Source organism: Sporisorium graminicola, chromosome SGRAM_1 (genome assembly GCF_005498985.1).
Source record: "Sporisorium graminicola strain CBS 10092 chromosome SGRAM_1, whole genome shotgun sequence".
NCBI classification, from domain to species: Eukaryota; Fungi; Basidiomycota; class Ustilaginomycetes; order Ustilaginales; family Ustilaginaceae; genus Sporisorium; species Sporisorium graminicola.
Window position 1 is genome coordinate 1,947,479 of NC_043719.1, and position 24,630 is coordinate 1,972,108.

At 57.5% G+C, this 24,630-nt stretch overlaps 8 protein-coding genes across 8 annotated transcripts; 4 read left to right on the top strand and 4 right to left on the bottom strand.

Annotated features, from left to right (window-relative positions):
* Positions 1–104: 104 nt before the first annotated feature.
* Positions 105–5,021, bottom strand: EX895_000704 (uncharacterized protein; the record flags this gene model as incomplete). Its single annotated transcript, XM_029881305.1, has 1 exon — positions 105–5,021. One exon carries the CDS (start codon positions 5,019–5,021, stop codon positions 105–107), a length of 4,917 nt encoding a protein of 1,638 aa, XP_029742691.1.
* Positions 5,022–5,458: 437 nt separating this feature from the next.
* Positions 5,459–6,436, top strand: EX895_000705 (uncharacterized protein; the record flags this gene model as incomplete). The annotated part of the gene is made up of 1 exon (XM_029881306.1): positions 5,459–6,436. One exon carries the CDS (start codon positions 5,459–5,461, stop codon positions 6,434–6,436), a length of 978 nt encoding a protein of 325 aa, XP_029742692.1.
* Positions 6,437–6,591: 155 nt separating this feature from the next.
* Positions 6,592–8,295, bottom strand: EX895_000706 (uncharacterized protein; the record flags this gene model as incomplete). Its single annotated transcript, XM_029881307.1, has 1 exon — positions 6,592–8,295. One exon carries the CDS (start codon positions 8,293–8,295, stop codon positions 6,592–6,594), a length of 1,704 nt encoding a protein of 567 aa, XP_029742693.1.
* A 1,382-nt stretch (positions 8,296–9,677) lies between these two features.
* EX895_000707 (uncharacterized protein) lies at positions 9,678–10,871 on the top strand (the record flags this gene model as incomplete). The annotated part of the gene is made up of 1 exon (XM_029881308.1): positions 9,678–10,871. The coding sequence occupies one exon, from the start codon at positions 9,678–9,680 to the stop codon at positions 10,869–10,871; it is 1,194 nt and encodes a 397-aa protein (XP_029742694.1).
* Positions 10,872–13,949: 3,078 nt separating this feature from the next.
* Positions 13,950–15,322, bottom strand: EX895_000708 (uncharacterized protein; the record flags this gene model as incomplete). Its single annotated transcript, XM_029881309.1, has 2 exons — positions 13,950–13,999; positions 14,155–15,322. The coding sequence occupies 2 exons, from the start codon at positions 15,320–15,322 to the stop codon at positions 13,950–13,952; spliced, it is 1,218 nt and encodes a 405-aa protein (XP_029742695.1).
* Positions 15,323–18,563: 3,241 nt separating this feature from the next.
* On the top strand, positions 18,564–21,401 carry EX895_000709 (uncharacterized protein; the record flags this gene model as incomplete). Its single annotated transcript, XM_029881310.1, has 1 exon — positions 18,564–21,401. The coding sequence occupies one exon, from the start codon at positions 18,564–18,566 to the stop codon at positions 21,399–21,401; it is 2,838 nt and encodes a 945-aa protein (XP_029742696.1).
* Positions 21,402–21,719: 318 nt separating this feature from the next.
* Positions 21,720–22,339, bottom strand: EX895_000710 (uncharacterized protein; the record flags this gene model as incomplete). Its single annotated transcript, XM_029881311.1, has 2 exons — positions 21,720–21,828; positions 21,918–22,339. The coding sequence occupies 2 exons, from the start codon at positions 22,337–22,339 to the stop codon at positions 21,720–21,722; spliced, it is 531 nt and encodes a 176-aa protein (XP_029742697.1).
* Positions 22,340–23,003: 664 nt separating this feature from the next.
* Positions 23,004–24,596, top strand: EX895_000711 (uncharacterized protein; the record flags this gene model as incomplete). Its single annotated transcript, XM_029881312.1, has 1 exon — positions 23,004–24,596. One exon carries the CDS (start codon positions 23,004–23,006, stop codon positions 24,594–24,596), a length of 1,593 nt encoding a protein of 530 aa, XP_029742698.1.
* Between the last annotated feature and the right edge of the window lie 34 nt (positions 24,597–24,630).

Sequence of the window (24,630 nt, forward strand, 5' to 3'; positions counted from 1 at the left end):
TCCACACGATTGACTGCAGAGAAAGAAGCTGGCACAGAGCAGAGCAGGCGCTGTCATTACTACTGTAGCCATTAGACCTCGGGTTCGAGATGCTGCCTCCCTCCCTAGTCAACACTGATATTGAGCTGCGCCTCACCAATCTGAACCTTGACGCTGCGTTCCGAGTTCCAGTGGAACCCGATTCTGTCAAAGCCCACAAAGTCCTGTTCCTGCGACTGAGTCTGCTGCGCCTCCACCCCCGACTGCTGTTGCTGCTGTTGCTGCTGATCACCCACATTGAATAGGAACGCCTTGTACGCGCCATCAGTCAACCTCGCATCCGTCGCGCCCTGCCTCGGCATCTGCCCCGGCGAGAAAAAGCTGCTGAACCCGGCCGAAGTCTTCCACACCAACACCCTGCCTTCCTCCAAACTCATCGTCACCAGCCTTCGCCCATCCGGACTGAAACTCGCCGCGTCCGTTCGCCGTCGGTGCCCCTCCAACACGTACAACCGCGTCGCTGTTTTGAGATCGTACATGATCACCGCGCCTTCATTGGTACCCACGGCCAAGCGCTGGCCCGCGCCGAAAAAGCTCACGCTCGGATACGTCGAGACGAGCTCCGAGATCATGACGGTCGCAGCGTTCACCACGGCCTCGCGCATCGTCGTGTGCGTAGGATCGAGCGATTTCACTACTGCTTCTGCGAGGCGTGGCAGGTTGGCCACCAGGACCGAAGGGCGTTTGCGCACCATGAACGCGACCAAGCGCATCGTCGCCGAGCAGTGTGCGGGCGAGCGTGCGTGCAGGATGTCGAGCGAGAGCGTCGTCATAAACAGCGGCGTGTTTTCCGCTGCAATCTGTAGAGTTGCGGCTCGAGCCAAGGTGCGCAGCTCACCGTCTCCATTGGCGTTGCTGCTGCTGCCGCTAGTGCTCGATGCAGCCGACGTGCTGAGCGCGAACAACGACCGCACCACTTCGGCCGCGTCAAAGTAGTGCTGCCACACCGAGAATCCGCTTCGACACAGCTCGATCGCAACACCCAGCATCTGCAGCGCCTGCGCCGTCCGCAACTCGCTGCCCTGATCCGAGACAATGGCCCCGTGGATCGTGCTGGCAATGTCCTTGAGCATTTGCGGCGACAAGCTCGTGTACCGCTCCACCGCTATACTACCAACCAGCACCAGCGCGCGCGTTCGAAGCTCGGCTTCTTCAGCCGACGTCGACGCCGAAGTGCTGCTCTCCGCGCGACCCTTGGAGCTCTGCGCAGCTGCCGTCTTTGCGGACGACAGCAAGCCTTGCCACTGATTGCACAGTTCGTCCAGCTGCCCCTCCTCCATACGTGCTAGAGCAAGGTGGAAAATGCTGCGACTAGCGCTCTGAAGCTCCGAGTTACTGTCCAGCCAGTACGGCACCACCTCGTTCAGCGTCACGCCTCTGAATCCCACACCGATCAATGATGCAAGGCCAGCTTCGTCCTCGACGAACTGCTGCAGATCCATGGCAAGGCCCTGTAGCTCGCTGACATGGCCGAGAATACGCAGCAGGGCGGATGCCACCAGCAGACGCGTCGTCGTGAGCCGACTGCTCAGCTTCCAAGCAGTTTTGACGTCGTCCCCACTTTCTACGGCAGTTGGGTAATTAGATCCGCCCACCATGAGAGCGTCCGGTGCAGAGTGCAACCCAACGCTCAGAGCACTGTGGCCTCGACGAGATGATACTGAAGACGCGGGCTCTTCCAAATCAAGCAGTGCTGCAAGCTTGGCATCCATGTCCGCGTCCAGTCCAGTCGGAAACACGGTCGGTAGCAAGGGTCGAACAATGTTGACCGCCTTGCGCGCTGCTGGCGAGGCCAGTCCGACCAACTGCGGCGCGGTGTTGCGCTCGAAGTCCTGTTCCGCTCGCAGGGTTGCGGATGGCTGAAACGATGCTGCGTTTGCCGTCCCAGTTCGCGGCGCCGCATCCTCTTTCGCGCCAGACTGCCCGGCACCTCGCACAGCGCGAGCAGCAGCCTCGATGGCACGTCGAAAGTTGACCAGCAGCGACGCCGCAGCATCGTCGCGCGCGCAAGCCAGCTGCGATAGCACACCCGTTGTGCCCGAATTCAGCGGGCTGTACGGCTCGATGGCCTTGACCGTCCACCATCCTTTTCCATCCTCGACGAGCGCCTGTGCCTGGTCTGTCGCAATACTTCGGCGAAGCTCCTGTGTTCGCAGATCCCAGACGCGCGCCTTGTCGTCGTCGTACGTCAGCAGAAGCTCGTCTGCGCGCACTGCCAGCGAAGTTAGACGCGCACCTCTGCCCGGCACAGTGTACAGTAGTCGGAAGCCTTCCAGCAGCACCACGGTCACCGAGCTGTCGGCGCATACGCAAGCCACGCATCCGTGCAGCCGGATCGTGTTGTCTTCGTCGCCAAACACAACCAGAGCCTCAACGGGCGTCGTCGAGACACAAAGCGAGGCTTCCAGCTGAGGTGCAGATGGCGAGGTCCCGCTCTGTGTTGTTCCTACGGATGCTTGCCAGAAGCCCACCTCGCCTTGCAGCGTTCCGCCGATGATGAGTCGTTGACCTGATCGCGGTGCGACAGCCGAGCGGAGCAGACAGACTTCGTGGTCCGCACCCAGACTATTCTTGCTGGTCGCAGGCGAGACGTGCTGGAAACAGCTTGAAGTACCAGCCGCGATGGACAAAAGTGAGAGGATCTGAATGCCACCCGAGCTGGCTACCGCAATCCGTTCGAGACTGAGAGGCAACAGGGCCGTGATGCGATCGGTCCGAGCGCCTTGACCATCGCGGTTCGGCTTCGAGTCTTCTGACCCCGCTGAAGCGACCAAGCCCTCCATCTGTCCCGTTGCCAGATCAAAGAGGGCGATTTCGCTCGATGCTGGCATTGCATTTCCACCTGCAGTATCGGAGGCAAGCGGTTGAAGGAGAAAGACCTTGTCAAGAGGCTCTCCCGATCCAGGAAGGTTCCAGGCGAGATGCAGCCGACTGGGAGGATGATTCGCAAGCAAAGGGGAACTTCCTTTGCCTTTATCCTCAGCCTGCGTCTTTGCTTCAGCAACTTCGTCGAGGGCTTCACCTGGCAAGAGCCTTCCGTCCTCCAGACCGATGATGAGTACTGACAGCGAGTGCGAGTCCCACAATCGAGCGACGAGAGTGCTTCCAACCTCAAATATCTGAACCGAGTTGGTCAGTTTGACTCCGTGTGTCTCGCGCAACCTGGAGCTCGTCGAGGCATCTGGCGCACTCAACGCAGCACGAAGCATGGATCGTCTCATGCTGGCGTCGCCGGCTGTCAGCGTCGGTGGCCGCGGCGATGCCCTTGCCGATCCGGCAGGGCTGCGGGAGAGAGGTGTACCGATGGCTGCGGGGAGCTGCCTGCTGAGCGACTGGATCACACTCAGCGACGCCGATGCATCCTTTCCCGGAAGGTCGAGAGAATCAGCATTGGCGGAAGCATCCGTCGCCAAGGTCACGTCCGACTGCCACAGCATGGTGCCTTCCAGGATGGACCACAGTGAGACATTGCCGGCTTCCTGGACAACAAGCAGAGCGCTCTTGTCGAGTGAAGGCTGGGCAGTCGCGGAAGAATTTGGTGCCTCCGCCTTGGGCTCTGCTCGTGCAGCAGGCAAAGATACAAGTCGAAGCGCAACGATAGCAGAGCGATCGCAGGTGAACAGTGTCATGAGCTGCTTGAATTTCCCTCGACTCGGATCGCGTAGCCACGCATCCGAGGCAGAAGGGGGTACCAAAGTGTCAAGGGGGGCTGGCGAGGCGGACCCTTGACTGGCTGCTTGAAGCTTCAAATGCTCCGAAAACGCTGACCGTGTTTCGGTTGGTGGAGTGACGGTCGGTGGGGTCACGGGGGACTGACGGGACTCGCTTGATCGAATGCGGTGAGAGGTAGGATGACGCGAGTGCTCCTTTGGAGAATGCAGTGATGGCGAATGCGAGTGGGAACCAAGCCCAAGCCTTTCGATTACACCTCCGACCACGCCATGCTGATGATCATTCCTCTCGGCTGCGGCCATCTGTAGTTCCAAGCGATCCTCTGCCTGCTCTCCGAACGCGCGGCCGGTAGTATGACCCGTAGCGTTGACGTTAGACTGGAAACTGTTGGCCGGCAAGCCATCGTCGATCTGAACATTGGCTGCGACTGTCGAGGTGACTGAGGCAGCAGAGATGGTCGAGCGAGCGGCCAGAGACGAGCGATCGACGTGTGGCAGTGAAGGCAGGAGAGGGCTTGGCTCGCGGCCGGAAGACGAGGTCGATTTCGAAGCAGTCGAGGAGGGAAACCGGATGGAAGGCGTCTCGATCTCCGGGCTGCGTAAACGAGATGCGCTCGAGACAATGGATGAACGGCGAGAGGGGAACTGACTGAGCTGCGAGAGATTGGCAGAGGCCGAAGCGGAGGCTGGAAAAGAGTCATCGGCGTCTCGTGCATGTTGATCTCTGCTGGACGTTGGCTCATAGTCCTCGAGGCGGCCATATGCTCTGTAGATGGAGATCGTGCCGTCTTCTCTGCCTACTGCAAGTACGCGGCCGAGATCTGGGCGGTATGCGATAGGCTGGGCGTTGGCTTGTCGACGGCTATTCGGGTCCGAGCCACTCGATGAGCATGGAGCAAAAGAGATGGACGGATCCCAACGATCCAGAAGTGTAGCGGATGTATATGCTGCTGCGCTATCTTTCTGAAGATATGAGCAGCTGGCCTGAGCAGAGTTCTCGTCCCATGACAAAGCGGCGGTTGGAGCAGCCAGCTTCGAGGTCCGAGATGACGAAGGAAGACCCCATTCCTCGAGCTCGGCTTCGTCGTGCTCGGGCCCGATTTGTGATGTTGACGCCTTGAGACCTTGCTGCAAACGCGAAGATGCAGAGGCCGACACATCATCCGGTGAGCTCTTGGATTGACTTGCGGTGAGGATGGCCCGATAGTTGGGACGATCCGCTTTCCATCGTCGGCGGCCCGAATGCGACGCTGGGGCACGGTCTTTCTGATCGAGAACGAACGGCAGCGACAGGGGCGTAGCCGTCGTCATCGTATCGTTGCTGTCGACAACCCGAGTGTGAGTGGTGGGAGCAAGTGATGTTGGTGAGCAAGGTGGGAAGTGTCACTTTTGTGTGTGTGTGTGCACAGTCCAGTCGTCCTCGTCCACGCCGAGTGGAGAGTAAATTAAAGTGTTAGATTGTTGGTTTTGGTTTTGGCGGTTGTGATTTTGCCGTTCTGCCGTCTACTGCCGCCGCTTTGCAAGATCGCATCAACGGACGACAGCTTGTTGAGGCGGCGGCGGTGGTGGTGGTTGTGGTGGTTCCCCCGCTTGTGCTGGACCCTGTCTCCGGTTCGTTCGTTTGCCGAGCTTAATCTTCCTTGCACAAAGTTGACCCTCTCGTCCTCCTTTTGCGTCAGCAAGATTGAGCTATTGAGTCCTCACCTCTCTACTACTGCCATTCAACACACCCCTGCTTTCCTCGCGCCATGTCAGCCCTCTCGTCCTACACCGACAAGCTGCAAGCCAGCAGAGCAACCCTCGCCGCCGCGGCCGGTACGGCCTCTCTGCTCTACCTCTTCTTGAGCAACGCACGTCTACGATCCAACTATCCCAAGATCCTCAAGGCACCCGCCAAAATCCACAGGCAGCCATACCCTGCCGACGTCCTGCCCAATGGCGCCGACTTGGACACGCCCTACGGCACCATCCGCTACTACGAGTTTGGACCCGAGGACGGCAAGAAGCTGCTGCTCGTCCATGGCATCTCGACTCCCTGCCCTGCTTGGAGTCTGATCGCACCGCAGCTCGTCAAAGCGGGCTACCGCATTCTGTGCTACGACCTGTTCGGACGAGGTTATTCCGACTCTCCTCAGGTGACGCACGATGCAGCGCTGTTCGTTTCGCAAATCACGCTGCTGCTGGCACACCTCCCGCACTGGGACAAGTTCGATCTCTGCGGTATGTCGCTCGGCGGACCGATCGCTTCGCATTTCGCTCACTACTTCCCGCAGCGTGTAGATCGCCTTGTGCTGCTCTGCCCTGCGGGAGGCACACCGAACGCAGACCTGCGCCCTGCCATCAAGCTCATCCGCTCGCAACTCGTGCCAAACTCGGTCCTGCAACGACTGCTGCGCTTTGTGCCGCTGCTGCCCACCCCACCAAAAGGGTCGCTGGCGTGGTGGCAGGCCAAGTATCACCCTGGGTACAAGTTCAGCTTTGTGTCGAGTCTGCAGGACGGGCCGATCTTTAACAGCCAGCAGGTGCATCGCGAGGTGGCGCGGCAGTTTGGGTCGAGACTGCGCGTCATCTGGGGTGACAAGGACGACGTGGTGCCGATGAGCACGGCAAAGTACTTTGGTCAGATCGATCTCGCCATCATCCCCAACGCTGGGCATTTCATCGTCTTGACACATGCGGATGCAACGGTTCAGCACATGCTCGATTTTCTGGGCTCTGGCAAGTGATCGACGATGACAAAGTAGTCCATGTCTAGTATGCGACTATGCGATTGATGATGTAGTATACAGATGGGAGAGGGGGGCAAATGCAAAAGGTGGTAGTAATGTACAAGCAAAATTCTATGTATGCGATGACAATGCAGTTGAGCAAGAAGAAACGTTCAGACCTTGGCGATCCACTTGCCGCTCGAGAGGTGGAACCTGACCTTGGCGATGACGAGCGAGCCGATGAGCGTCGTACCCGCTGCCCAGATGGCAAGAGCGGTATACCTGCCGTCCATCCTGCTGACGAGCGTAGTTGAGATCACGGGGCCCACCAGCGTTCCCGGAGCAGCCATGGTCCACATCAAGCCCAACTTGGCACCAGCGTTCTTGGGCGAGATCTGAGCCACACACGAAGCCACGGTGGCAATGCTGCCCCCCGACGCAACACCGTACGTGATCGACAGCGCGTACACGCCTGCCTTGGTCAGCGTCAGACCAGGGATCGGCCAGAACAGCACGAGCGACAAGAAGCTCGCGAAGCCAAACAGGCTCAGCACGTTGAACCTGCCGTACTTGTCGGCGAGGGGGCCGGACGCCAGACGACCGATCATGCTTGCCGCGTTCATGATGGCCACCATGTGCGTTGCCATGGATGGCGTGAAGCCGACCTTTTTGGCGTACGAAGCGATGGTGAAGAAGGGCACGAAAAAGTTGATGAACAGCACGGCGACTCCGACCACGAACAGCGTGTAGGTGGTTGGGTCCTGGGTGAGGAGTGTCCACGCTTGGGACCAGGGTTGATGGAGTGACTTGTGGGTAGGTGGCAGACGCGGTCGCATGAGCACGTTGCTGATGGTGAGCAGGACGGCTAGAAGGACGGCAGCGATGCGCACACCCCAGCCAAAGCCGATCTTGGGCTGATCGAAAAGGGCCTGCAATATGAGTGGCCATACAATCCCGCCGAAGGACGCGGCGCCGATGATGACCGACATTGCAGTGCCCTTGCGCTTGTCAAAGTACTGGTTCACCAGCGCACATCCAGGCAGGAAGAGCATACTGCCACCCAGTCCGAACAGAACACCTTGCACCAAGATCAACTGGATCAGCGTCGAACAGAACGACACGCCCAGCATCGAGACGAACGTGATGACGCTGCCGCACACAAGCACCCATCGACTGCCGTGATCGTCCGAGATCTTGCCAAACACAAATGACCCTCCGAGGATCATGAAGGTCTGCAGACTTCCGATCCAGCTGACCGTCGATGGTGGGAGGTGTGCGAGTTGGTGAGAGACGTAGTAGCTCTGAAACACACCGTACGATGTGAGCAGGCCAAAGTTGGTCATGATGAGCAGAAAGGTGCTGGCGACGACGAGCCATGCCTGCATGCCTCCGTCGGGTGCTGGACCGTAGTCTATTGTTGGGTCGGCCTTTTCCACATCTTGACTCAAGTCAGAGGTGAGCGAAGAGGCAGACGTGGCGTCGATGAGTTTGGGACGGTCGAGCTTGTCTAACGATGCACGAGGGGTGTTGGCGACGAGGGTATTGGGACACGTCTGGACGTCGATCTGCACATCGCAGTCGCTTTTGGACTTTGCAAAGTCATCAGGGTACTGTTGCTGGAGCAGACGCTGAGCGAGACACTTGGGTGAGACACCCTTGGCGCCCGTTGTTGCGTTGCTGGATGGTGAGGTGGACAGAGCATTGTTGAGCGAGAGACTGTTGCGTCGTGTAGGCGCAGCTGTGTTGACGGCTGTGGCATCAGCTGATGGGAAGTTGGAGCGTGGTGGTGTAGAGGTCGTGATCGCTGTCGATGTCGAAGAAGAAGAGGATGAACATGACGAGCGTGCCTCTTCTGATGAAACACCTGAAGGCACCATGGTGAGGTTGGGTTGAAGTAACACGGTCAAGGAACCACTGCTTTGAGATCGTGGACGGCAACAAAAGGCTGGCCAGATGGGGAAGAGAGATACGACACGAAGGAGGCCAAGCACGAAGACAAACCACCATACCACTCGAGGGGTTATATGAAAAGCAAATCTCAATTGCAAGGGCCGAACATCACGACAGCTGGCCGACAGGACCGAAACGTCGGACACCACGAAGACCAGCGCAGTTGAGCGAATCAGGGCGTCTTGCTCTTGCAAAGATAGGCAGAGACAGACTACAGGTGAGAATCGCGACGGAGGAGCGGCAAGACCGTCATACCCGACGGGTCTGCGCTATCGGAAGGGTGGTCAAAGGAGAGAGCCAGAAATTTTTCTCGCTGTCTGCCAGCTAGCTCGGAGAAAGGCACGGAGGAAAACAGAAATTGACCGATACCTTGGCGGAGGATCAGGCGGAGGATTAAGGAATAGAGGCCAAACAATGCCACGAGGCTAGGAGAATTTTCAGCCGAGGCGGCAAGCAGCCTTTACAGATCGACACGGTAGAGGGAGCTGGCCGAGGGCCAAGGAGAAGAATCTTTTCCACGAGGTCCGTCCACACACTGCTCGAGATGGCCATTTTCGGTCCTCGCGTGTGTCGCACTGCACCGTCAAGACCGAAAAACAGGCGTCAAAGATGAGGACCAGACGGAAATGAGGATCTAACAACTTAAACTTACTGGTAAATTCGCCACTTTTCTCGGCGTCTGCGTCTGGACCTCCACCGTTTCACCCGCGCACGGTCTCGACATGAACCAATTCCGCATTCACCATCAGTCACGACGCTCTAACCAAGTAGCAGAACCACACCGATCAGGACCATGTGACGACGTCGAGACGCTTCGAAACGATTCTAAGTTGATACCACACGGCCAATGACGGCGTAGCGGGAAGCCATGTCGAGCCCATCCTCGCAGCCGTCGGTTGCGGATGCGGCCAGGTTGATGGACTCGCTGAGCCTGGCACCAGCGTCAAAATTGACCGTACCGACGCCTACTGCACTGGAGATCGTATCCGAGCTTCACCGTGGCGGTACAATTGTGCACAACCAAGGGGAAGATGGTCTCGACTCGCACGATGTCCCGCACTTGCAAGGCACAGCATTTGACCAAGCATTAATACCGCGAGCCAATTCGTCAGTATCATCCCTTGTCAGCCATGACAACAACTCAGGACCATTCCCAAGGCTTCCTGTCGAGATACTCTTTCAAATAGCAACACACTTGGCATCAAAGTCGCAAGCACCTCTGCACAGTGGGACCGACGTACGACCTGCCATTTCCCCTTGCAAGCACTCCTTCGTGCCATACACGGCACTCTCACCCGCAAGCTCCGATATGCACGCCTTGCTTTCGCTATCCTCTGCATCTAAGAGTTTCCGCAACACCCTCGTACCCCTCATATGGCACACAATCGTTATCCGCACGCCTCAACATTTGCCTCGACTGGCCGCACTGCTCCGTAGCTACGATACACTTTCTGTACGATCCACGTCTCCGCAACAGCGACGGCGGAGCTCCTCTCCGACGTCCAGGCTTGCTTTTACCGAAGGTGTTGGTCTGCGGCATCCTTGCCCGCACATCCGAAGCATAGTTGTGTCGATCCCGGACAAGTACATGGATCTGGACCAGTCTTACCTTCTCACGCTGCTTCGATCCCTGGATTTGGCGCGTACGCAGCAGCTGGAGCATCTGTACTGGTCGGCCGAAGCGGTGCCCAATCCAGCCATATGGCCGCTGTTGGGACCGTCGCTCAAGAGTCTCGAGCTCGACGGAAGGACGTTCTACCAGGGACACAGGGGAATGGCGGGGCTGGAGTGCCTGGAGAGCTTCAAGATGGTGGGCTACGAGAGCACGTTGTTGCCGAGTGGGGTTGTGGCATTGTTCCAGGCGCAGAGTATTGCAGATGGGATGCAGGGTGTGCAGGTGACAGAGTTGCCGGAAGGAGCAGAGTTGGAGGAGAGGCGGAATAGGGGTGAGAGCGTGAGCCCGTCGGTGGAGCTGCAAGCGTCCACGGCAGGAGAGCCACACAGACAGGCTCGGCATCTGTATCTCGACCCACAACCACCCACACCGCCGCCACCACGGCCGTCGCCTGACAAACGCACACGACTCACCCACCTCTCCCTCAGCACATCCAAAACCTCGCTCTTCCACCAACATGCCCTCGCCGCCACCTCCGCCTTCGCCGGACTCACCCACCTCGACCTCTTTCCCATCACCCCCGAACCCCCACTCTCGCTCAGCATCGTCACCGCCGCTTCCACCCTAACGCATCTCCGTCTTGTGCTCGACATCTCCGGAGCCTTTGCAAACTACGACAAGCTCTGGGCGGACTTGACGGGACAGCTGCCGCTGTTGGAGTGGCTCGAGGTGGACCCGATGCCGCAGCAGAATACGGCGCCGAGCTTTTGGGACTTTGTCGAGCAGGCGCCCAGGTTGAGGTGGATCAACGGCAGGGACGTGCAGAGTTTCCCGCCTTGCTTTGGCGGGTTCGACCCGGGCAATCCGTCCGGCGCTCTGCCGTTTTGATCGCGGTGCGGTCCAAGCGACCGCGTAGGAACAGATCATGTGTGTACGTAGAGGTAGCATCAAATCACTTCTTTCAAAGACAACAGATCGCGCGAATCAAGCTATGCATCTGCGAGGGCCCCACGAATGGAGACCCAGCCCGCAACCAAGGATTCACTACATCTTTTCACTGTAAGATCATTACAACCAGGAAGCGTCTACAGAACCCACCAAGCGCCACCGCACAGACAGCTGAATCTGAACCCCATCGCCGCCCCAGACTGCTGCTGCCCAAGCTCTACACTGACCAGCTTGGGCTGCGGTTGCTGCTGTTGCATCTGGAGCTGCATCTGCATCATCTGGTACTGCATCTGCATCTGCTGGATCTGCGGGGGCAGGTTCGGGTCAACGACCAAGCCGGACGCTGGGTTGACGGGGGTAGGTGGTGCCAGAGCGTACGTTGCGGAGATGGCGTCTTGTGAGAGCGCGCTGCATCGCACGCACCGCTTGGCCCGCATGAGCGAGACCTTGACCATGCTGGATTCGGCTGCGGTGGCGGAGTCGGTGCCCGCAGCGGTGGCTCGGAAAGCGTGCTGCATGCGCTGGGCGGCCGAATAGGGGAGGACCGTGGACGGGTGCCTTCGTAGGAGCACGGAAGCATCGTTGAGGATGCTAGACTGCGTGACGGCATTGTCCAGCAACACCTTGCGCACAATGTCGCGGCGCTTGTCGTCAACTGCGCCTCGCTTGGCCGACATGGCCGACAGCGCTTTCAGCAACGCTCCGTCCTTGCCTGCGCCTCGCTCCTCAGCAAGGTCGTCTTCCAGCGTCCCCTTTTCGTACAGCACGTTCCGTTCGTCTGAAATATCCGACGGCGAAACGAACAGCGTCAGCACGTCGATCAACGCTCCGGACTGTGCGTCGACAATCGAGCTGAGTAATTTGCTCTGCAACCCAGCAGCACCTGCGTCCTGCTCGGCCTTACCGTTGCCTGCCGCGCTGCCAAGCTGATCGAGCTTGCCACCGTCGAGAGTCGCCCACCAGAAGCGATCCGATTCTCTGTTCTGACTCAATCCCGATGCAGTGCCGCCAGCTCCAGCGACGTTCAGGTCTTTCTCGATCTTGACGAGCACCTGCGCAAACTCGGCCAGATCCATTGATGCATCGCCAATGACACGATCGAGTGCGTCACGAGCCAACGCCATCTGTTCGCTGACAGCTAGCATTCTTCCCCCGGTGTTTGTGTCGCCCGAACCATTGTTCGAAGTAAAGAACGCTGTCGCCTCGTCTGCCGCAACAAGACCGGTTGGAGGAGGAAGATTCTCCTTCTTGATGGTGCTCCAGATCCATTCCTGAAAGTCGCAAAAGTGGGCGACAATCTGCAGCACAAGACGACGAGGCGTTGGCTTGTTGAGCATCCGCACGAAGTCAGTTTCAAAGACAACGTCTTCGGACGACTTGGACGCCGTACCAGCTGCTTGTGCAACACCAGCATCTGCTCCTGCTTGCGAGGCATCGTCCAACGTCGATGTCGCCAACGCAAGCCTACTGATACCGTCCAAGAGCATCAGGAACCACTGCAATTGAGCCAGAAGCGGCCAGACGCTCTCGAGACGATAGTAGACGCGCTCGCGCGTTTCGCCTGCCGTAGGTTTGGCGACAGAACCCGACTTTTTCTTGCCGCTTTCTGCACCTGACGGAGCGGTGTTCACTGTGGCTTCGGTCTTGACACGCGCCAGACGCAGGACTTGGTAGCACAGCCCTAATTCGAGTGCCAGCCGCTCCAGGCGTGCTGTGCAGTCCACGGCAGCCTTACCATTGTTCATGGCCATGCGGATCTTGAGCAGACGTAGCGCCTGGTGGAACGGGATCGAGTTCGAGTCGTGGCTGGGTCCCTTTTGTGTGGCGCCTTCAATCTTGACCAGCACGTCTTGCCTCTTGGACTCGGTGATCTTGAGTAGGTCTCCGATTTCGACCAAGAGCCGGCCTCCTGTTTTCTGCGAAGCAGAGGAAGCAAATGCTCGGCTGATATCGCTCGGGTCGGATTTGCGCAAACACGACAAGGCGTACAACTGCGACATGCGAAGGTGGCTTTCGTCCTGCTCGAGCTCATTCTGCTCTGCAGTACCATTGGCTTGTGACGCACTCAATTTGTGAGGGTAGGACGGCAGCTTCCACATGACAACACCTCTGTCCGACGAGTCGTTATGGATGTTCGACAACGTCGCGATAAGGGCGCCATTGCTCGAGATCACGGGACTTGAGGAGCGCGAGAGCGCTTGTCCAGGTACCGGCGACCGCTCTCCTTGCACAAAGTCGACGTTCTTCAGGTCGAAAAAGCCGATTTGCTCGGAAAGCAGGCCTGGCTCCCCACGTGTCGGTGTGAGGCTGGTGAGAACAGCGAGGTCAGCCATTGCAAGCTTGCTAGGGTCGGCGACGAAAGAGGTGACGAGCTGGTTGGCCAACGTCTTGGACTGAGCAAAGCGCAGTTGCCAGTCGAGCCACTTTGGCGCATGCCCCGTCTTTCTGCATTCGAGCGAGGCGAAAGCGTCGCTGAGCTCGTTCTCGCTCTTGTATAGATCCCAGACTGCAATGTTGCTGCGTAGGACCGGCGTCGCGCTGCTACTGGGATCCGCAGAAGTAGCGACGCTCCTAGGCAGTTCGAGATGCGAAGAACATGCGACCAGCCGGAGAGAGCCCCATTTTCGAGCATTGCTGTCTTCAGAGGAGCCTGCATTATCCACCTCTGCCCACGTTAGAATCGAAACTTTGTCCAAGTCAATACGTGTCGCAGCATGGTCGCTCTCTGCAGCTCCGTTCTCGGCAGAGTCGCTCGGGCTAGCACGATCCGCAGAGGAGAGAGACATGGACTGCAAAGGACGAGTGATCATGGTGACCGAGTCTGCGAGCAAGTCGACCGAGATCTCGGCAAGGTCGACGAGCGAGGAGCTGCTGGAAGAACGCTTGGATGCGATGAGGAGGGTAGAGTCGTTTATGGGCATCCCGACGGCAAGATGAGTGAGGTGATCCTCTCCGTCTTGCTCTTGCCCGTCAGCATCGCCTTCAAATCGGTGGGAGGTGTACGGAGCACCACTTCCACTAGGATGCTCGCCGAGACCGTGGGTGGAATCGAGCGTAATGGGCGAAGGCTGCAAACTCGGCGCGTAGAGTGAAGATTGCAGGATGGTGGTAAAATAGGCAGAAGCAGGGCTGGTGGACGTTCCAGCGTCGCCAATCGCGCTGGGGAGTGTATTGGAGGCTGCTTCGCGGTCTGCTTTACGTGAAGACAGCAAGGTCACTTGACCTTGTCTGCCAAACACCACAAGTGCCACATCCTGATCCGGTCCTGAGTCTTCCATGGATGCGGATGCAGTGGGCAGAATTCTAGGACCACGTGCAGCGAGGCGACTGAAAACGTTGGCACCGTAGTGGCTTGAAGAGGACGACGGGGAGCTCAGGACGATATTGCGACGTCGATTGAGCCAGACAAGTTGCTTCACGCCACCTCGCAGCGTGCTGTTGTCCTTGACAGGTTCGCCGCTGGATGGTGACGCTCTACTGCCATCAGCCACGATCGGCTGCCCCTTGTCATTCACTTTGAGCACGTTGTCTGCTTTTGCCGTTGCCAAAGACTGGCTTCTGGTGTAGGTGGCATCGACTTGAAAACTTTGGATTAGCTTCCAGTCGTTGAGCGCGCCGGTCTCTGCGCGCGACCAGAAGCAAAGTTGGGAAAGTGGTCGACTTAATGGAAAATCCGAGGTCTTGGCAGCGGCAGCAGTAGCAGCAGAAGCAGAAGAAGTATCTCCATTCTGCGATAAGGTTGTTGCTGGGTGCGAAGAGGCGATATTGACATTGGCGTTCATCGCGGGTGCACTGATAGGACCCGTCCCCGGAGCAAGGCCGTTGGGAAGGAGCGCTGCGCCTTCAGATGAGGCAATGGATGGGTCTTGCTGAAGTGTTTCCACTGGTATCGCTGGGAATAGAGCGCAAAGGTAGTAGCCGCAAGGACTGAAAGAAATGTGTCTGGGGTCGTCATAGCGTATAGGCTGAGTTTGGGTGATGGCGGTCGTCGCAGCTGCTGAACCATTTCGTAGTTGCGAGGATCCAGCTGGGCTGGGAATGAAGCTTGGCTGATCAGGGTACAGACAGCTTGGTTTCAACGACAGCTTGGAGGTAGATGCTAGAGGGTATTGGACGACTACGTGACCACCAGCAGATTCCGAAGAGGCTCGCCTTGTGTTGGAAGCAGTCGCAAGAACGTTGTGCGGCGACCAGGCGATCTGATATTGCTCGGCGTTTCCCTTCCGCATGCTCCCCAGCTGTTCAAGGACGCTGATTCCATTCTCGAGGTACTTTGCATGGCGGATTGACTCTCGCTGTTCTCGAGATAGTTGGGTGCGTGACGGCTTTCTGGGTAGACTGGAGGATGCAGCGCCGGTGCGTTGGCGCTTGGCAGGCGTCTCGATCGACATGGTCGTGACAACGCGGCAGCCGCGAACACAAGCCTCACAGCGAGCTTGTTGGTCGTGTGTGAGTGGCACAAGTTGCCAAAGCAGAGAGGAAGATGGGGCCTGGACACACGAGGAGAAGGAGTTGGGGAGGGTCCGTCTGCATTCCTTTGGCCCTTTCTGTGCACGAGAAGTCCGATTTCCGAGGTTCAGCGTCGAAGCTTCGGCGTAACATGTCGAAAATCATCTTCAACTTTATCGGCAATCATCCATCGGCATCTCTCCGACGATGGCCGTCCACCGTGTAATCACTCCGACCTTCCCGCTACTCCGATGGGGACGTGTCGGCCGGTATGAGCCCGTCGAAACCTTTGTTGTTGAAGTTGTTGGACCAAAGGCTGCATGTTCCGCACGTTGTTAAGGATGGAACTTTTGCCCAGAAGCGAGCTTTGGCCCGCCTGCAGAGCGGCAAACAGCTTGTCGTCGCGGTCAGATGAAACGAAACGTGCTGGGCCGGTTGAGAAGCTTCTAGCTGCTCACCAGCGGGCGGAGTTTGCGATATTGATGCGAGCAAGAATGTTCCAATTTTCAGCCCAGCCGGTCCGATGCAGCCTAGAGCAACACTTTCGCCCACTGTCGCCCAGCGCAGCGAGGGATTGGGCGGCTGAGATCCGAAAACAGCATAGCGTACGATGGACGAGCAAGTAGCATCCTCTGGGACAGGATTGTGCGCATATTGGACGCACAAGCAGAACAGGGGTGCTCAATGCTTTCGTTTTTCCACGCTCGCTCACGCTCAAATAACCCTGTAGGACGAAGCACCAAACACAGGAAATTGGAGCGACATGGTCGCCGCCGCGGAAAAGGGGATCGGCACGGCATGGCCGAGTTGTTCAGGAATCGAATCGAGGGGACCCGTTCAGTCAAGGACAGTGGCTGCAGATCCAGAGGCGCTCAAATTGCTTCTTGTCCCCCTTTTTTCCCCCTTCTGGCCGAAGAGCATGAATTGCGGCGAATTGAAACTGCTTGCATCATTTTTGAATTGCTGGAATTGAACGCGCTACGAAAAGATCGACGCTGCCCCCTTTATTTTTGTATTTGGTGTCAGTGTTGTTCTCGCTTGTGGTTGTACCTGAGCCAATAACGGCAAAAGCGACTGCCAGCTGGACAGCATCGATCAAGCCAATCGAAGCAGACGTTGCCGTTCATTGGCCCCTTCTGCCTTGCTTTTCCGCCCTCGCTTGTGTGTGTGTGTGTGTGTGCGTTTGCGTTTGCGTCTGCGTTTACTTGCGTGCTTAGTCTTGGTTCGCTTTGCTTTCCCCACTGCTGCTGACGAAGCGAGCTCGCTTTCGGGTGGGCTGCAGTTGGAATCAGCACGTTGGAAAGAATGGCATGGCTTCCTCGGGAGCAGGAAGCGACAAGCCTCTGGAAACTGTTTCAAGACGAACCGATGCACGCCGAGGCGTGAAAAGCAGCAACGCATGACATACGGTAAGAGCAGCGTGGTTGTCGCATTTCAGTCCGAAGCGCTTGCTTCCATTCACAATGTCCCTTTTTCTAGCTTTATTCGGCTGTGTAGCGTGTGCAGCGTGTGACAGTGGTGCGAGCTGTGCTCTGCTGGAACTTTCTTTTCGACAATATTAATATTTGATGTTTTTAAAAATTTGGGCTCGGGGATGGTGTGCCTTTTGTCGGTTTGACCTGACTCGGGCGTCTAAGTTGCAGCTGCCGCTGGCTGCTGTCTTTGACGTTTTCATTGCCTCAAAACTGAGTTTGAAAGGTAAGCAGACTTGCCTCTGGGCTGGTGCGTCGCTGCGTCGGTGTCAACGCCTTTCGGTCACACGCGTGTTCTTGGCCCGACCGACCGCCGCCTGTCGTCCTCGTGCTCCTCCTCTACCACTGTTCCTTCCGTAGATCGCATCCCCTCCCTCCCTCGTTCCCGTTGCTTCGTCAGGGCATACGTTTGTGTAGGACTCAGTAGCAATTTTGTTTACGGCAGTAGGCAGCAGCTAACTATGGTCGTTTTGCCTCATCGTCGCTACCATTGTTGATCCATCTTGAATCCTGTCCATCACTCCCTCCGTCCCTCCTAGACTTACAGCATCCCACTCGTTTCTTCCCCTTTCCTCCCCACACACACATCTATTCTCTCTGGCCCTGTTCGCTCACTCCTTGTGTGCGTCGTCGTGTGATCTTCGCTCGCCGCTGGTCCGTCGAGTTTCTCTCACTTCTTTGCGCTAGCCCCCGTCCACAACCTTCACCCACGCTTCCGCATCATCCTCTTTCTGCATCGCCATCTAGCATCATTTCTCCGTCGCTCACCCATCCATCCCTCCAGCCACACTCATTTCGACCACCGCCACGCTCCGAACGCAACCGTTGCTATCGTCTCGTCTTTCCACCCCAATTTCACAGACTGGCTCTGTGGCTTGCTTTCATTCGTCTTTCATCTAGCCCGACCCCGTCTCCACCGACGCTGGGTGCACCGTGCTCCTCTTCTGCACATCGCGTTCGCTTTCTACCGACACTCCAAGCTCCTTTCTTCATCTCATTGTTCCTCGACCGACCACGCGGGCCTTGATACCAGCTCTACTTCTCTCCAAGCTTAGGCCGCCTCGGCCTGCTCTCCTCGTCCTTTGACAACACCAACTCCGACGTTTAACGCGTCCAGCTGTCTAACGCACGCTCAGACCGTCTTCGTGCTGCTTTGGTTCTCGAGCGCATCTCCCTGCTCGTTCTACCTTCCCTCGGCTGCACACTTTTGTTTTTGCTTTCGCTTGGGTCCCACTTCATTTGTTGTTCAGCGGACCAAGTCCCCTTTCCCGACTGGTAAGTCTTCGCTCGCTCGCCCCTTGCCTCTCCTCCTCATCTCACGTTCAGACATCAAAGCGCGCAATGAGCTAGCCGCAGCCTCCGCCTTCGCATCCGATCTCGAATCCATCATCATCGCCATGGACCACCACCATCGTCCCTGATCAAAGATCAGCTTCCCACCCAATCCTTTTTTCCACTCCACAGACATCCTCTTCCTTTCTTTCTAACGTCTCCTTTTCAATTCCTTCCTCACCACCAACACGTCTGCTTCGATCGTCACCCCCGCCGCTGCACCACCTCTCCTCTTTCACTGCTCGGTACCGCTCACACTCTTTTGCTTCTTCTGATGATCTGATACCACGTTTTGCCATCTCGTCCGACTTTGCGTTCGTTCATCTTGATTGCAAATCTGTTGCCAACTTTCAGCAGCTGGCCTCCTCTTTCCAGCATCATGGTCTCGTTTCAACCTACCTTCAAGCTGATGCTTGTCAGCTTGAATCTGGTCGTGCTCTTCGGTCTTCAGTCCACGCCCGTGCTCGCTGATGGCTTGCATGGCGCTCCCGCTGACCATGCCGTCCGACGTCATGCAGCTCGAGCTGGTCGTTTATCCAAACGCTTCCCATCCGTTTCGGGCTCTGATGCCAAGGGCCCATCCATCAACAGGCGCGCGCGACACCGCCACCACGACGACGGCATGTATGGCCTGACGCCATCCGAGATCGACGAGCTCCTCGCCGAACAAGAGATCGAGGACAGTGGCATCTTCACGCCCACGTCCAACTCCACCGACACCACCTCTTCCCACACTCACACCAGAACACGCAAGGCCTCGGCAACCCGCACCACCTCCTCCGCTTCTTCGTCTTCCACATCGTCCATCGAATCAAGCTCGAGCTCTCATTCGCACAGGTCATCGTCGTCGGAGTCTTTACCTACTGCATCGTCTTTGGATTTGGTGTCCACAGCTCTTCCTGACAGCCATCCTCAATCCACCTACACTCACACCAGCTACAGCAGCGCCCACCCCTCCAGCCTCAGCGGCAACAGCAACGGTGTTGACGGCCTGCTCAGCAGTCTTCTGAGCCCAGCCAGCACCTCGTCGTCGTTCGCCTCGCATCAGACGGTAAACACCGACGGCATCTTCCCTTCGGCAACGTTTTCATCGAGCAAGCCAACTGCCACTGGCTTGTCGTCGCTCTTGAATGGTCCTTTCAGTTCGATCGATGACCAGAACAGCAACACCGACGACTCGCCGTCAACGAGCAAGCACAGTCAGACTTCACAGCCCGACTTCTATAGTTTTACACCGCATGCCACTCGATCCTCAACATCCTCGATGGCCACATTTACGAGCCTCTTCTTCCAGAGCCAAGGACTTGCCTCCTCGTTCTCGACAGCGAGCCCGTCTCCGACCAGCTCTCCGTCGTTGGGCTCTAACTCTGGCATCAATTCAAGCATCGATGACAGTCCAAGCTCGAGCTCTAAGGCATTGACGCCCGCCAACACTGCGGCCAGCAACAGTGGCAGCGACAATGGCTCCGCTACTTCGCTGTCGTCCAAGACCACCGATGTTGCCTCCACGATCGATGACGGCACCGCCTCATCCAGTGCGACGTCCGGGCTGGCCAATACGGTTACGGCAGGCCCCACTCCGACTGCGATCACCTCCGGCCTCATTCCAACTGCTACCGCCAGCACTGGAATCGACACGGACAGCGGATCGAGTTCTGGTTCGAGCAGCGTTCAGCAGTCCTCGTCAAACACTGCCACTGGCCCAGCTTCAGCGTCGTCATCTTCGTCGCCTTTTTCACCTTCGTCTTCATCATCTTCGGGTTCTCTTTCGGACAGCTCGGACTCCGGCTCTTCCACTTCGTCGTCGGTTGTCACCACCAACCCATACTGGTACGCCAACACACGATCGCTCAACATGGCGCCCAGCAGCACTTGGTCTGCAAATCAAGCTGCTCAGACCGACTCGCAGAGCACGAGCGACGGTGGCGATGGCAGTACCGGATCGAGCACCTCAACGTCAGCCGGCGTGAGCAGCGGCCCAGCTGCTCAGGACCTGCCCACCACTATTGTGCCCTCGGCCGACTCGTTTGAGCAGCCTGCGGATACGACCCCGATTGGGCTCTTGTTCAAGCAGGATATGAAGTGGACTTGGGTCATCTCGCAGGCTGATCTGACGGCTCAGATCTTTGCGTTCATGCCAGATTTGGTGGGTCAGTCGGCGGGCCTGGAATCGTCCAAGGTGTCGACGGTCAAGCTGTCGAGTTACTCGCCGGAAGCACGTGACACTGCAAACACCAGCACGCTGAGTACGGCCAGGACGTTGTACATGGCGTACGTGCCCACTTCGAGCGTCGAGGCGATCCAAGCCATGGTCGCAAACACATCTTCGCCCTTCTACACGTCGGCCGCTGCGGGAGCCCCGCAGCAGCTGGCGAGCCAGGTAGATCCGACGTTCAACATCCTGAGTGTTGCCGGCAAGGTGGCGTCTGGATCTAAGCAGAGCGCCACGTCGGGCAGTGGAGGTGCGAAGGACGACTCGACGCTGCGCAACAGCTTGATTGGCGTGGGCTGTGGTCTGGCGGGCTGCTTTGCTCTTGTGGCCGGCGGTCTGTTTTGGCGAAAGCAGCGCCAGGGCGAGGTTGACACCGATGGGAAAGGCGATAACGGTGTTTCGCGCGCACACACCATTCGCTCGTTCCACGGTGGCTTGCGCGAGACGTGGGCTCCGGATGCACTTGACCAGCACCGAGCCCTCAATACGGCAGGCGAGATGCAGCAAGTGTGGTCGCCTCACGATGGTGGATTATCCATGGGACATCCAAGTCAGCAGCAGCCAGCGATGTATCCTCACGCCGATGGATATGGAGGCTATGTGCCTTCGGATCCGTTCCAGGATGCTGCTGCTGCGGGCAGTGCGGGTGTGGCTGGTGGCTACGTCAACATGAACCGATCGAGCCGGATGACGGAGCGCTCCAACTACTCGGACTTGAGCCAGATGACGGAAGCGCAGCGTATCCAGTTTGACTACGAATCATCGCGTCGCTCGTTCCAGTCGACGTCGGATCATTCGGGATCGCACGGCTCGCACAGCGATCAGAGTGCCGAGTCGGCGGGAATGCTCTCGACGTACCAGGAAGACTACCGTGTGCCTCGCCAGCATACGAGCATCCACGCGTTTGGCTCTCAGTCCCAAAACAGCCGCTCGCGCCGTCGTGGCAGCGTGGCCAGCTCTATCATTGGTCGCCCAGAGATGATGAGCAACTCGGTGCTTCTTTAGGGTGCTTCTTTAGAGTGTTCGATTTTGTCTTTCTCTTTCTTGTAACGGAACTTTTTTTGGATGTCGGTCTGGATACCGAACCCCCTCCTTTCCTTTCGTTTAGTCCATTGCGTATACATTCTTTTATCGGTGCTGGAACCTGTGTGCGCGTGTGGTGTGGGGGATGGGTGGTGTGGCAAGAGCAAGAATCTGTAGGGGCTTGGTAAAGGACAACGACGTCACGATCAGGCGACAGTTGTTTGGCACGGGCAAGGGATACGGATTGAGCTCTACTCTTTTGTATTGCACACAAACTTATGCAGCACGATGAACGGCGATTTACTCTCTCTGGAAGAGGAGTGACAAGGCCATGACGGCCAAGAGGAGGTATTTGAGCTTGGGATAGTCGTTGAGGGCGATGGTGACATAGCCTACGTATGGCATGTATCTGTACATCCATGACGGATATATGATCCAGAACTGTCGATGTTAGCGAAATAGCTCATGAGACTCGGTATGGGTGAGAAGGCCACTTACCCTCGAACTTTGCCCACGATGTTGGAGCGACGCATCCACCTGGCACCATTGTAGAGCGCAATGTCGTCGCTCTCGTTGTTGTCCCCCTTGGTCAAGATCAACTGTTCGCCGTCCGCGGCATCGTGCGTTTCGATGATCCTATGCACGATGGGGATATCCGCACCTGGGACCTTGTACACTGGGATATCGCCGACTTTCAACGGCCCACTGGGCATGGAGAGGAACAAGAGATCGCCTCGGTAGAATGCGGGCTCCATCGATCCTGACAGCACCACCACGACGGGCGACTCGGTATCGGTAAGCACAGAGAGGCCTTTCCACATGGCGAGCGCGGTGGAGACTACAGAGACAAAGTTGAGCACTTGGAACAGGATCGAGCGCACGCCCTGGCGGCGTAAGGAAGCGATTTCCTCGGCGAACATGGTGAGTGATGCTGTTGCTGTTGGCTTAGGCTGTGATGTAGCAAGGGCTGGAACGGCGATGGAGTCGGGACACCAGTTACGCCGGGCGGGCAAATGTCAATTGGCTAGCAAAGTGTTGGTGTTGTTCTGTGCTGCGCAGCAGTGATGGGCATAGGTGACGGTGATACGACGAAGGATGGCGTAGTCGACGTGAGAGTGCGAAGGCACAAAGTGTTGGCTCCGAAAGGCCAACGTGTCACTTTTGGCTGAGAAGGCTTGAGCGTCGCTTCTACCGTTGCCCGATTACGACCATATCGGGCGCAGCGGCCGAAGGAAAGAAGGCGCAGCGAGCGAGCGAGCCAACGGACGAACGCGTTCTTAGCTCTGCTGCTGCGCGCTGTTTTGTTGCTTGCAATCGACAACTGAACCCTGAATGCAGGAGAGGCAGCAAGCAGCTCTCCACCTTGCACTCGAGAAGCCTTGTCCCTCTTCTCCTTGTCCTTCTCCCGTCTCCTCGCCCATTCGACAACATCCCCACACCCACAACGCGGTCTACACTCATTCAAAGAGCTGTTCTCGATGCACAAACCGTAGCCTTTGAAGCTTGTCAACAAACCATTTGTGTCTCACACTCTGCACCCTCACACCGTCAACTGTTGGTCATTCCAAACATCGGCCACAAGCCATGGACGATGATGTCGACTTTTTCACACGCAAGCCCATGGCGAATAGGTTCAAATCCAAACAAAAGGCAAAGCTACTTTCCAAGGCAGCGGCCTCAACTTCGAATGGCATCACGCAAAGAACAGCATCTACAGCGGCAGCTTCAAGTTCCCAGTACGCAGCAAGTGCACAACAGGTTGGCGACGTGGACAGTCCGGACGTAGCGGTCGACGTCGATGTACTCGAGGACGAGGACGAAGACGAAGACGGGGATGAAAATGCCGCGCTATCTAACAGCGACGCCGACATCCCGAGTGACGATAGCGATGCTTCGGCAAAACGTAGGGCAAAGCGTCGCAAAAAGCGCCACGCAAAGACACTGCCCGCTTGGGCTTCGCAGGGCAATCATGTACGACCATCACAGGAGCCTTCGTCGTCGTCATCCAGTGCGGTCTTCTTGGACGCCGAGACCGGGACCGACGGTAACACATCGAGTCGGCTTGGCCCCGATAAAAGGGCAGCCACGGGCAGCACCTCTGCCAACGCAAACGGGAGCGGAAACGGTAGAGCCCGGGGCGTGAGCCTCACGCCGCCACCCCCTATCTCGCCGGAAAAGCTGTACCTGGCGCACGAGCTCGTAAATCGTACCATGGCAAGCAAGTTCGGCACCTCGACTGCTTCTGCTACAACATGGGCGTCTTCAGCACCTGCCCTGTCTTCGAGCAACGATTCTGCGTCAGGCCCTCGTCGAGCTACGAGAAGGATGCGCAATTCTGCGACTCCATCATTTGGTCAAGACGTTGCTGCTGCTGGCTCTTCCACCGTCTTGTCGCCGACAGCTGCGACACGAGACGATGATGATGATGATGCGAACGGGCAAGTCCACTGGGATCCGGATCTGGCCCGCTTGATGCGCGGAGAGAATGCCAGGCACATCCGCGAGCAAGCCAGACGCGAGCAGCAGGAACGTGAAGAGAAACGCAAGCAGCGAGAACTGGAACGCATCCGACAGCAGCCGTCTTCGCTTCCCGGCTCTTCTTCACAGCGTTCAACTCACTTTGGCCGGACACAATCAGCTCCTCAGACGACGATCCAGGCCAGGTCTTCTGCTGCGAACGGCGGCAATGAGAGCGATGATAGTGTCGAATTTGTTGCAAGGCCGGGGAGAAAGGCGAGCACACCACCTTGTCGCACGCGCTCGAACACCAACACAAGAGCTGGTGCTGCAACCCAAACCGCAGCAGCGCCAAAGAATGACGCCATCGTCGTCATTGACAGCGACTCGGACGATGATCAAGAGTCAAGCAAGGGGAACGGCACTACCGCTGGCGCCGCAGCACACGACCCATCCCCTTCTTCACCACCAGCAATAGAGGCAGCCGGCGAAACGCTCGCGCTCAGCCTGCAGTCCAAAGTTGGGTCCATTTCAGTGACCGTGACACCGACAACACTGCTCTGTCGCATCATCCAGCACTTTCACGACAAAAAGCTGGACAGCAGCGTCAAGGTGGAGTCGATGAGAATCATGTTTGACGGTTTTGCGTACAAGCCGGATCAGACGGTAGGCGACATGGATGTGGAAGATGGAGACCAGATTGAGTTGTCTTGGCCTTGATTGAAGGAACAAGAGGGTATAGCGCATTGTAAAT